The following is a 12,954-nucleotide window of genomic DNA, read 5'->3' as shown; positions in this document are numbered from 1 at the left end:
TAGCAAGAAAAGTACGTAGCTGCTTTATACTTAACTTTTAATCTTTGTTGGTTTACAAAGTTCTTCTTGAGACATTTATACGATAACTCTCAAACTAGGTAAGGCTAATGGCGCCTTGCTAGGTCGTAGCCATGGACTTAGCAGAAGGCTATTCTAACTGTCTCTCGGCAAATGAGAGGAAGGCTTCGTCCGTATTGTCGCCAGCAATGTCGTCCGTACAACTGGGGCGAGTTCTAGTCCGTATCTCGAGACCTGCCTTGTGGTGGCGCTAGGTCTGCGATCACACAGTGGCGACACGCGGGTCCGACATGTACTAAATGGACCGCGGCCGATTTAAGCTACCACCTAGCAAGTGTGGTGTCTGGCGGTGACACCACAACTTTGACTGAGCTGAGGGGAAAGTCTTCAATTAAATTGTCAGTATATGACATGGTAGCGATTTTATATAGCTTGAACCTATACTAGTACTCCCATGATACTAAGCTTGAAAATTGCTGCCTAGGTTTCTAATAAGATCACAAAAGAGATACGTTGTTGACCAGCTGCAATCTTGTCACTTCATAGTCTTTCTTTAGTTATCTCTTTTTTATCCTTAATATTCTTGTAACATGAAACTACTTCTTCTTCCTTCACATGTTAGGCATTTGCCACTTATGTACTTTGTTCAGTGTCCCTATTGTCTATAGTTAGTTTCTATTTCATCTCCCCACATTCTTACTGGTCAACCTATTGGTCTTTTCTTTGCTGGAGGATAATCCGTTATTTTTTATGCATTCTATTTTCTTTCATTCTCATGAAATAATCTCCGAATTTATTTATATACTCCTTGATCTTTTCGTTTATGCTTTTTTATGTCCTAGTTCTTGTCCGATTAAAGCTCATTGTGGACTAAAATGAAGTAATGACTCACTCAAACTCAAGGCTTTAATGGCAATAGATTAGTACAAAAATGCACAACAGTTCCACATTGTATTATTAAAAGCACAAAAATCGTAATTTACGTTCATATTTGCTAAGGGAACATCAGCGGCGTCAGATAAACAATAGAACGCGTTTGGTGTATACATAACAAGCACATGCAAAAGAATAATTTATTCCATTTTAAATATCAACTTTAATATTAAAATATTTCTTTAAAAAGGTAGATTACATAGATTTCTGGATTTAAATCGTAGTGGCACAACAGAATCTGCACTCAATGAAAACTGATAGCATAATGCTTAATATTATGTTCTTGATAAATTAAAAACGTTATCTTTATTTTTTGCCCTATCGGTATCATTTAGAAGCTAATGTAATTAACATTTTGTAAAGTGCAGTTTTTAAAACCAGTAGGTCATTTTCTACCAACTGGCGGGAAAGGCTGCCGGAAATTAAAACTCATATCAATGATTCATTTAATGATATATATTTTCTTTTAAGATACAAGGAACGAAAATAAGCGTTTAACCAGAAAACCCCCAATTCTTTTAGGAATCCAACTCCCATGTATAAAACATCTTCAAACGTGTCATGAGTTAATGTATTTAATACTTGACGTCAAGCATGTAAGTGAGAAAAAGTTTAGAAACGGTTTGAAATTATTTTTAGTGTTCGTTGCAGGTCGATAAATCCGCTCATTATCAAGCAGTGGATGGTTATTGTCTGGGTAATTTCCGCTTCGTTTCAAAGAAAAGCTAGATTTTCATGTATCTCAATGCTTATGACGTAATACCTGCAAAACAGTGTGTCGTACTATGACCTAATTTTACAGCTACAGTCAGAGATATATGTGAGTACTATCTGCAAAACGTGTTGCGAATAAAGTTAGTCGTAAAGAAGTAATATATCAAAACGTCATGCTTGATGTTGCAGTTTTAGTGCACGAGCAGCGGAAATGTGGTAAGCCATATTTTTTTTCCTTTCATTATGCTGTGGGGCCGGCCGGAGTGGCCGAGCGGTTCTAGGCGCTACAGTCTGGAACCGCGCGACTGCTACGGTCGCAGGTTCGAATCCTGCCTCGGGTATGGATGTGTGTGATGTCCTTAGGTTAGTTAGGTTTAAGTAGTTCTAAGTTCTAGGGGACTGATGACCTCAGCAGTTGAGTCCCATAGTGCTCAGAGCCATTTGAACCATATGGTGTGGGGTGGGGCGCGGGAAGGGGGAGGGTACCAGCGACAAAAGGTTTAGTAATGGTTTTAAATTTTGTGCAATATTTGTTGGAAGTTGCACTTAGCTCTCATTTTCTGATATTGGATTAATACACACTGCTTGATAGTTGCTGTCCGCAGCTCGTGGTCTAGTGGCTAGCGTTGCTGCGTCTGGATCACGGGGTCCCGGGTTCGATTCCCGGCCGGGTTAGGGATTTTCTCCGCTCTGGGATTGGTTGTTTGTGTTGTCCTCATCATTTAATCATCATTCATGAAAGTGGCGAGATTGGACCGAGTAAAGATTTTCATGTATCTCAATGTTTATGACGTAATACCTGCTAAACTATGTGTCGTACTATGACATAATTTTACAGCTACAGTCAGAGAACACTGGTAGCAGTCACTTCTGTAAAATATCTGGGAGCATGCGTACGGAACGATTTGAAGTGGAATGATCATATAAAATTAATTGTTGGTAAGGCGGGTACCAGGTTGAGATTCATTGGGAGAGTCCTTAGAAAATGTAGTCCATCAACAAAGGAGGTGGCTTACAAAACACTCGTTCGACCTATATTTGAGTATTGCTAATAAGAGTGCGATCCGTACCAGGTCTGGTTGACAGAGGAGATAGAGAAGGTCCAAAGAAGAGCGGCGCGTTTCGTCACAGGGTTATTTGGTAAGCGTGATAGCGTTACGAAGATGTTTAGCAAACTCAAGTGGCAGACTCTGCAAGAGAGGCGCTCTGCATCGCGGTGTAGCTTGCTGTCCAGGTTTCGAGAGGGTGCGTTTCTGGATGAGGTATCGAATATATTACTTCCCCCTACTTATACCTCCCGATGAGATCACGAATGTAAAATTAGAGAGATTCGAGCGCGCACGGAGGCTTTCCGGCAGTCGTTCTTCCCGCGAACCATACGCGACTGTAACAGGAAAGGGAGGTAATGAAAGCGGAGTATAAATGTAGATGTAAAGATTGGGACTTTCTACGCGCGCTGATAACCGCTAAGTTGAGCGCCCCACAAACCAATCATCATCATCATTATCATCATCATCATCATCATCATTGATAGTTGCTGAGGAACAACCGACAATTGCTGCGGAACACCCGACCAATGACAGCAAAAGGAAATGTGCTGGGCAGGACGTGTTAACAGCAACGAAGCCTGTGCACGAATGCTCCGTATGCATTCGACAGTTCATACAGTACTGTGTTTGACGGAGGTGATTGTAGAACCGGTTACTACATTTTCGTGTGATATGACAAGTCTGCAAGACGTCGTTTGAGTGTTTACGATCATGGACGAGCATTTGGACGTCTCGAAGCTGGTCAAAGTGTCACTGCTGTGGCCTCAGCAATGGGTGTGTTGTGTCCAAAAGTGTCATCTCGAGATTTAGAAAATGCCCCTGAAGGTGGAAATGCTATGCAAAAGCATGGCTGTAGTCATAGATGGACCACCAAGCAAGAGGATCGATGCGTAGCTCTAGTGGCGAAAAGGAACAGACATCTCACTCCCAGGCAGATCGCTGTAGCCTTGCAACCGCTATCAGTACACTCGTCTCTGGCAGAACCATTTCACGGCGATTAAATCAGGCGGGATTCTATGCTCGGAAGCTTGTTTAATGCATCCCAACGCTGTCGTCGAGAAAGAGTTCGCTGGTGTAATGAGTGTGTTGGATGCAGTCAGCAACAGTGGTCCAGAGTGATGTTCTGCGACGAATACTGCTAGACTGAGGCATGTGATTCTGGCCACCAGTTAAGTGTGGAGAGAGAGTGAGAGAGTGGAACACATTACACGCCTTATAATGTTTACGAACGTCAATGGTATGGGCTAGACGTTATGGTCCATCTGTTTTGTTTACAGGGGGTTGGTAGGGGGGGGGGGGGAGGGAAGGAAACGGACGGTAGGTACCGGTTTTTTGTTTACGGACGACAGCAGCCGCTCACGCAGAACAGCTGAGGAGTCGGACACACTGGAAAGTGAAGATATTGAACGTATGGAATGACCTGCACACTCCTCAAACCTAAGCGCTATAGACATTGAACATGCCTGGGATGCTTTTGGCAGACGCGTTTCTTAATTGACACCCCTACCCCGAACAGTGCAAGAACTGAAAACCGCCTTGGGAAAGAAGTAGTACAATATCCGCCGTCGAGCACGAATAACAGGTGTAAAATGTGCATTAATGCCAGACGAGGGCATATTCCTTACTGAGAGTCCGATATCGACCTTTATTTTGGGAGTCTGACCTGTGTCAAATATGAACGTTATTTATGCCTGTTTCCTGCTTTCCCATGTGGTGTAATATATTTCATTTTTCGTGATAAATATGCCATTCCACCTCTATTACGTATGTACTGTGTTTCATATCATACATCATTGTTTGTAATTATTTCTGTCCAACAACATCTCTGTTCCTCAGCGACTGTCAAGCAGTGTAGTGAGTGTAATTTGCATGCAGTAAGTTACGCTGCGGCAAGACATAAACACAATTCCTAAGTCTAATACTTGTCTTCTGTGTTAAAAGTTTGATATAAGATTATATCCCTTAATGAGCAGATTATGAAAGCATTCTAAAGTTTTAAATTCGGTCAATAATTACATAAAATATCGAAAGACTAATTTTTGTTGCCCCTGGAAGCCGTTGGGCGGGCAACCCGTAACTGAGGTTCTGCACCGTCGCAGTTTAATACATGGTAGTCACGATCATCTTGACTGTGGCCTTGTTACGAGGCTGTCAAGAGTCTGCAAAACTGGTCTGATTAGGATAACAATAAATATAAAAATAATGATGAAGTTCAAGAAAGTGGATCTTTTTTAACCAACTTTAAACTTTGTAGTTGGTGCTTACAGCATGACAAGTTCAGCATAGCGGGTGGTTCTCGATGGTTCAAATGGCTCTGAGCACTATGGGACTCAACTGCTGAGGTCATTAGTCCCCTAGAACTTAGAACTAGTTAAACCTAACTAACCTAAGGACATCACAAACATCCATGCCCGAGGCAGGATTCGAACCTGCGACCGTAGCGGTCTTGCGGTTCCACACTGCAGCGCCTTTAACCGCACGGCCAATTCGGCCGGCGGTGGTTCTCGAATTTGTGGTATGTTTTTCTTGCAAATTACAAATATTAATTTTTTTTAAATGGAGTGGAACACATTCCGATAGCTGTCACTACTATCAGCCACATACGACTCCTCAAGACCAGCGTCGCAGTGGGAAAACTACAATGTCATTTAGTAGACATTTTATGATACAGCGAGAGCTGGTGAAAGCGCACTTTACCTTAGCAGCTGACCGTATCGTGGCCTTGATGTAGTTACGTTCGGCTGGGTCGATGTACGGGTGTTGCGACGGCGAATCCGCAGCCTGGAAGAACCAAGGCACGCACCATAGCAGTCCGACGCCTCCGAAAAAGTAAAAGGAAAGCGGCCACCCACCGACGGTCTCGCACAGGACGCCCGTCACCGCCATGGATACAAGGGTTCCAATAAATATCCCTGTCGGCAAACAAATGTCGCAGCAGCTCAGTAACAACAGGAAATATTCGCTGCGCAATCGAATCAGGCATATGATTTCTTACACGTACTCGGTAAAGTCTCGTGGAACTACAAGGAGCAGCCAGAAAGTAAGTTCCAAAGGCTGTCAACTGAAGTACGGACCGCGGATAATGTTTCGACTTGATTCACATCCATGTTCAGATAGCAAGGCACCACTCAATTAGTACGTTCCACATGTTATAACCACACGGTATCAGCCGTTTGACAGGCTCCTTATCTAGGAATCTGTTGATACCAAGAGAAGAAAGAAAGATGGGGAGAGATCGCAGACGAAGGAAGGATGAAGTGTTTCACTGTCAGAATCACTAATGAGTCATGACACTATGGCTGCCGAATGAGAATGAGTATATTTGCAGATAAAAACAGCGCCAAGTCTCACCTAGCCACGTGCTTTGTGTTACATAGCACGAAGCAGTTTTCATGGGCTGTAGAAATAGATACTGGTGCTTATGACTGAATCACGCTCCAGAAAATTTCATCAGCAGTCTACTTTGCCACGAAGCACCAAGAACAGGAGTTTACGAATAGTGAGAACTGGTCTAACTCTGGTTTCCGGTGACGGAGACAAATGATTCCATTCCATGGGATATTGCCTTCTGTTCAGAGCTCCTGAAATACCTTCGTCATGTTCGTATCAACCATACTATTCAAAAATTCCTCATGGTAACAATATGGACACGAAATAGTGTTTGTTCAGTCAGTCGACATATTTATTCAAGATACAAAACACAAAAAGCCACTTCTAACTCGCAACTACGCGTTTCGAGAGTCACGCTCTGCGTTTTTAGATCATCAAGCCGACTTACTTGCACATGCGAAGGACGAGTCATGAAATGATGCGTGCAATTGAATAATGCTGTATGGCACATTTTGTCCGACACCAGATCTTTGCTGGTATACTGCCATTTACGACATGTTGGTATGTTAGTGGTAACAGTTCTCATGCTACCCGTCTGAGTGCGGAATTACAAGCCATCGCTGTCATGTATTATGCGCGTAATACGGCAGAACACCGCTTTATACCTCTACTGTAGCTGACAGCAGCGTTAATCTCACTCCCAGTAACAGAAAATGTGTTAATAACGTACGATAAAGCAAAATTAACACTGACCCGTGGAAAGACATTAAAAGGAAGAGAATCCTCAATGGCGGTTTGAAACACACATTAAAAAAAAGGATTGTAATACCGGCGAAACAACCTCCGACAAAAGAGAGGGGAATAAAGCTTTAAATAAATATGTTTAATGTTTCGGTCTTTAAGAGTAATTTTCGTAATACAACAGAGTGATAATGTATGCACTGCAAAGAATAAAGCCCATCTCTAAAGACAGACATGTAGGTCACTAACTCGAACACAACCGTGAGCACAAACAAACGAAATAAGTTATGATGGGCGTTCAGTAGGTAATACAACTCATTTTCTTCTCGCTAATTCCGGTTGAAACAAAGGGGAAATTTGTTGTAGGACGTCGTGGAGTATTCCCGTTTCAGTCTCTATAGTTTCATGAAGTTCAATAGGTGGCGGTGCTATAAGTTGCCTTCAAAATGGGGCCTGTAAGAAACGTGCGTTCCAAGCCCAGAGTTGGCATTGCGTTTCTTTTGATGGGAAACCAGAGCATCGCAGATATTCACAGACGCTTGCAGAATGTCTACAGAGACCTGGCAGTGAACAAAAGCACGGTGAGTCGATGGGCGAGGTACCTGTTATCATTCTAAAAGGTGTCACGCAAAACCTTTCCGATCTCCCGCGAGCTAGCCAGAAGCACACGTCTGTGACTCCTACAATGTTGGGAGGTGCGGACACTCTCATTCGAGGTGCCCGGCGAAGCACAATCAAACACCTCGCTGCACAAATGGACGTCTCCGTTGGTAGTGCTGACGCATTCGCCCACCAGTTGGGGTATTCAAAGATGTGTGCCCTCTGAGTTCCTCGCCGCCTGACAAGAAACCATAAACAGCAACGAGAAACCATCTGTGCGTAATTGCTTGCACATTGAGAGGCTGATCGCGACAATTTTTTGTTGAACGTCGTCGCAGGCGACGAAACATGAGATCATCAATGCGAAATGGAAACAAAATGGCAATCCATGAAGTGGCTCAACATCACCTCTCCCCCGAAGAAAAAATTTAAAACTGCACTCTCAGCCGATAAAGCCGTGGCAACGGTCTTCTGGTTCTCTGAAGGGGTTATTCTGTTTGATGTACTCCCTCAGGCTACAATGATCAACACTTAAGTATATTATGCTATCCTCAGGAAATTAAAGTAGCCACTTCAGCGTGTTCGTCGCCACAAAAATAGAAACTAAGTTCTCTTGATCCATCACAACGCAAGATCTCATACAAGTTTGCGCACCCGAGAGGAGCTCACGAAACTTCATTGGACTGTTCTCTCTCATCCACCCTACAGCTCGAATCTCGCACCTTCCAACTTCCATCTGTTTGGCCCAATGAAGAATGCACTCCGCAGGAAGCAGTACGTGGATGATGTGGAGATTTTTGATGCTGCAAGGCATTGGCTCCGACATCGACCAATAGAGTGGAACCACGCGGGCACTCAGGCCCTCTCATTAAGTCGGCGTAAAGCCGTCGCATTGAACGGAGAGTATGTTGAAAAGCAGAGTTTGTAGCCGAGGTGAATAATATGGTGTATTGGAATTCTGAATAAAACCAACCTGCTTTCAGAAAAAAAATGCTGCATTACTTGCTGAACGTTCCACGTACATCTGTTTCAAAATTTGGTAATCCTAGCAACTGCTTTAAAAGTATCTGTAAATACAGTACATAACCCGTGAAATCAAGTTAAAGCAGTACTGGGAATACAATGGTTTGAGTTACTATGAGCACTCTTTGCACGGGAGCAAATGAACTAGGTAGACAGAAGAAATCTCCGTTGCACTGGACCAGGCTCAATGTGTGGGTGTTAAGGACAGTGGAGAAGATCCTAGATTACGTCCCCGTAGATGGGATGTGGTGCCGTCATCCATTCACCTATTCCATTGTGTATGAGTATTCACAATATGAATGACATGTCAAGGATTATTAATTCAATAAAGTGACAAGAATAACAGAGCAACAAGTACTGGGTGAGCAGCATCCCATCAACGACTTTGTCGTGCAACTGTGATTGGCAAATCGATCACCATTTAGTAATCACTGAGTTTAACTCTCTAGAAAATATCCAGTAGAGCAACCTTATGTTCTTAGTTATAGACTGTGTTGCTGACAGCACATATCATCAACAACAATTTAATTTTAAGTTTACTGAACGAAAGTTACAACACGGTTTGTTGACACCCAGGAAAATAACGGAATCCACGCTCCTTCATGCTTACCTAGGAAAATAATGGAAAACGGGCTCCTTGACGCTTACCTAAGAAAATAATGGAGAACAGGCTCCTTTCGTGGTCTGGTGCCCACCTGCAAACAGTCGTCTGTATAGCTGGTATTATGCCACCCTGTAAACGAAAAAGACGATATTCGAATCTGATCTGCGCAGTCAGGTAATGAAAGAAAAATAAATTAATGACAAAGATATCGTAAGATGCTGAAATGCTTTAATTGCATAAGGGAGCTGTAGTGAACACAAACTACACAATTTGCTCTTAATGTACCCCGCTTGATTTCGATTTTCGTACTTTGAGAAGCGAGTAAGGATGAAAGAGATCGAGAGAGAGAGAGACAGAGACAGAAAAGAAATGATTTGCAGGTCCGTGGTAATGACAAGCAATCAGCAGCACACAGCGCACATATTTGTATCTTAATTTAAGCAAGTGAACTTTGAAGAGAATTGTTTTCAATACCACTTTACTTATTGTAGTTATCAGCAGCGGTGAAGTAGAGAATTCCAGTAGAATACATCGCGAATCGATAGTGTAACGTACCGATACTGTACAGGTAGATAACAAGTAGTCCAAGACACATTCAAATAGCCAAAAATGTTAAATATCATGTAAACTGAAGTTGTAGGAGGGGAGAAAGGTTAGGAAATGGAAGGAATTATTGATGTCAGATGTATTGGGACTTCATGTGGAACCAGCGGCAACAAGTGAAAATGTGTACCGGACTGGGAGTCAAACCCGAGGCAGTTGCATTAACCATTGCGCCGTACGGACATAGTGTTTGTCACTTCTCGGACTATCTCGGCACGCCCCTCGGCCCACCCATGTTCGCAACTATAGAGCAGTTGTCGTCTATGTCCTCCATACTCACCACTTTGAGATGCCCACAGAAGGCCGAATGTAATTGTGCACCCGCACTGAAGTTGGTGGGTTCATTGCACATTGAAGCGCATCAATTATATGAATACATCATGTCTGTTGCTTCCGGCATGTCCGAAAGAACATACATCCATGCATACATATAAGACTGGTTTGATAAAGTATTCCACGCTAATCTGTCCTGTGCATGTGTGAGACGCTTCATCTCTCTATTTACAACTGTTGCAACCTACTTCCATTTTAACCTACTTTCTTCATTGACGCATAGGTCTCTGCCTACAATTTTTCTCGCACATACTTCCTTCTATAGCCAAACTGGCTATTTCTTGATGCCTCTGAGTCCTATCTTTTAGTGAAGTTTTGCCATAGACTTCTTTATCCTCCATTTCGGTTCAGTACCTCCTCACTATGTATCCGATCTATCCATGTGATTTCAGCATTCTCCTATAGCACTTCATTCACAGAACTTCTACTGTCGTCTTGTGTGAAGTGTTTGTCGTGCACGTGTCACTTCCATATAAGGTAACACTTCACGTACGTAGATTTTCGCCTCAGGTAATTGCTATGTGTTAGTTCGCCAATAGTCTCTTTTTTCTTCATTGTATTTGTTTTTAGTGCGAGGTTAGTGCCTTTCATTCGCCGATTTTGTTCATACGAATTTAAAATGTGAATGAATGTATCCGAACGCACGAAACTTTATTTGTAAATTTAATATTTTAATTGTACTTTTTAGTAATATTTATGTAAGCAATGTAAATTTTATGATATATGTAATCAACATGGAGATTAAAAAAGAGGGATGGCGCTGTAGAGGTGTAAGTTGTTTTGAAGCCAAAGAGGCCAGGGCCTGCCGACGTCTTAAATAGCCCAAAACATTAGCAGACTACTGTTTACGATTGCTTCTTGTTCTTTCTTTCCCTCGTGTACACGTAACAGCTGTTTTAAATACTAAAAATTACAGTGCTCACCTGACTCACATAGTGTCAGGAAGATAATTTCAAATGTTTTCCTGTCTTGAATGCATATTTACTGCAGTAATACGACGCATTTGGGCTCGTTAATGTAATTTGTTTTTTTGTGTGCGTGTGTTATATTTCGAATAACCAAGAAGACAAGGATAACATCTGAGAAGGAAACTTTCGTAATCCATTTAGTTCTACTGTACTTGTATCGACAGCAAACGAAACTGGAACTCCGAAACCAATGCTTGTTTGCTTATTGGTACTGCTTCTTGTTCGCTACGTTTGCAGCTTTCAACACGTATGCACTACATTTTTAATGTTTACATTTGTAAAAAACTTACCTACGTGTTCTTTGTTAGCCCACAAACATGTGCAGTGAGGAAAGAAACAAGACATGCTATCGTATCTCATGGACATCAACAAAGTGAACGATTATTGAAACTTCACAGAAACATAATTTCATAGAGATATACCTTCACACAGAATAGAATTATTGTTTTATTTGATTGTCAGTACATTAGTTTCACTGTAGTTTACACATCGGTCCACTTTGAAATCTTACCTATGATGTGTCATTCAGTGTGCGACTAATAACAGTAAGTAACAGCGTAAAAGAACGATATAATTTTTTAAAACATGTTCAAACATTGTGCAGTGTTATAAATGTTATTTAGCGAAACATCTAACACGTTTAGACCCCGTAAAATGGATATTTTGCTTTAACATATATGTAAATCTTTTTTGGCAATGATAGCCTAAGCTGTGTAACATGTAGGCCTACTGTTCGAGCAGTAGCCTATTTGCTACTTTTCCCAGAATATTTCTCGCCAGTAATTCTACCAGTTTTTCAGGAACAACCAAATATATCACAACTGTAATGTATGTCTACTTTGATCATCTGCTTGATTATACTTCTGAATTTCTTTTTGAGCTTTTGAAAGTGTATACACCTATAAAACGTACATCATGCTCTGTGACATACGAATAGTTAGTTTCATGTGACATGTATCATTTGCACAATAAATAGTAATGATGGGGAACGAGTCATTTTATAACATTTCTTCCACTCAATTTTTGTAAATATGCTTCCGTGCTGATCATGTATTACTTTTTTTGGATTTTTTAAAATTAACGATATACACATTAATCAGTAATGCCTACCCATAATTCCTACCCATCACCATTCTTCCAACTATAGATTACGATCGGATCGTTAGTACAACTATATACGACGCTGGCGTTTTTTTACGAGACAACTACGTCTCCACACAATCGAAGCACCAGATGATATTTGGGACACATACCACGAAAGTCGATAGATACCCCAACGGTCAAAAATGGACATGGGCATGCCAGGGTGATGTCACGGCGAAGTACCTCCTCTGTGAGCCATGGAGGTATAAATGCTGAGTACCCAATGTTTAGGGGCTATGTAAGATGGCGGACGTCGCCTTTAAGTTCGTGACGCAATGACAACTGCTTTTTTTTTTTACTTCCATGGTAATCAAATACTATGCCCGTTAGGACAAAAATAAACCCAGTGTTTCATAATCGAGGTAGTAGACGGAAGATGGTTGATAGTGAGCTGGTGGCGAACTGATGATCAGGTAACGAAAAGAAAGAAATACTTTGAAGCTATGTTTAGACTGTGGCGTGCCGAGAAGAGTGCACCTGGAAGGAGATGAAAGAGAGTAACTTTGGGAACATGTCAGTGAAATGAAGAATGTATCAGACACTGTATAATGGCGTCATAGTAGAAGGCGTTGGTGCACTTTTCCTTCCGAACGTTGGGATGTAAATTATTCGAAAATTATGTTGATGTATCAAGAAAGCAGAGAAGCCGACTGAAAGACAGAAGAAGAACCGGAATTAATTTTCCGGTTTAGATTTGCAAGAGAGAGAAGAAAAATAGAACAGATCGAGAATTGTCCAGTGGCAGACGGAAACTACATCGAGTCTGAAGAATTCTGAAGAACTTTTTGGATTCTTATTGAAGACGTGGAGGCGGAAGGAATGAAAGGATGGTGTAACGAATAGTGAATTTCCGCCTTATAGTATTCGTTACTGACGAGAAAGGCGTCCGTGGACT

At 41.8% G+C, this 12,954-nt stretch overlaps 1 protein-coding gene across 1 annotated transcript in view; it reads right to left on the bottom strand.

Annotated features, from left to right (window-relative positions):
* LOC124789964 (sialin-like) overlaps positions 1 to 12,954 on the bottom strand; it is an 86,568-nt gene that overhangs the window by 36,798 nt on the left and 36,816 nt on the right. Inside the window, exons 4-5 of the mRNA XM_047257499.1 lie at positions 9,057 to 9,141; positions 5,412 to 5,626 (exon numbers count right to left, since the gene is read on the bottom strand). Of these exons, the coding sequence (XP_047113455.1) occupies positions 5,412 to 5,626; positions 9,057 to 9,141 (300 nt within the window). The remainder of the gene's footprint in view (positions 1 to 5,411; positions 5,627 to 9,056; positions 9,142 to 12,954) is intronic.

This window comes from Schistocerca piceifrons, chromosome 3, assembly GCF_021461385.2.
Source record: "Schistocerca piceifrons isolate TAMUIC-IGC-003096 chromosome 3, iqSchPice1.1, whole genome shotgun sequence".
In the NCBI taxonomy this organism is placed as follows: Eukaryota; Metazoa; Arthropoda; class Insecta; order Orthoptera; family Acrididae; genus Schistocerca; species Schistocerca piceifrons.
The sequence above is the reverse complement of the archived record's forward strand: the minus strand, read 5'-3'. Positions and strand labels throughout refer to the sequence as shown.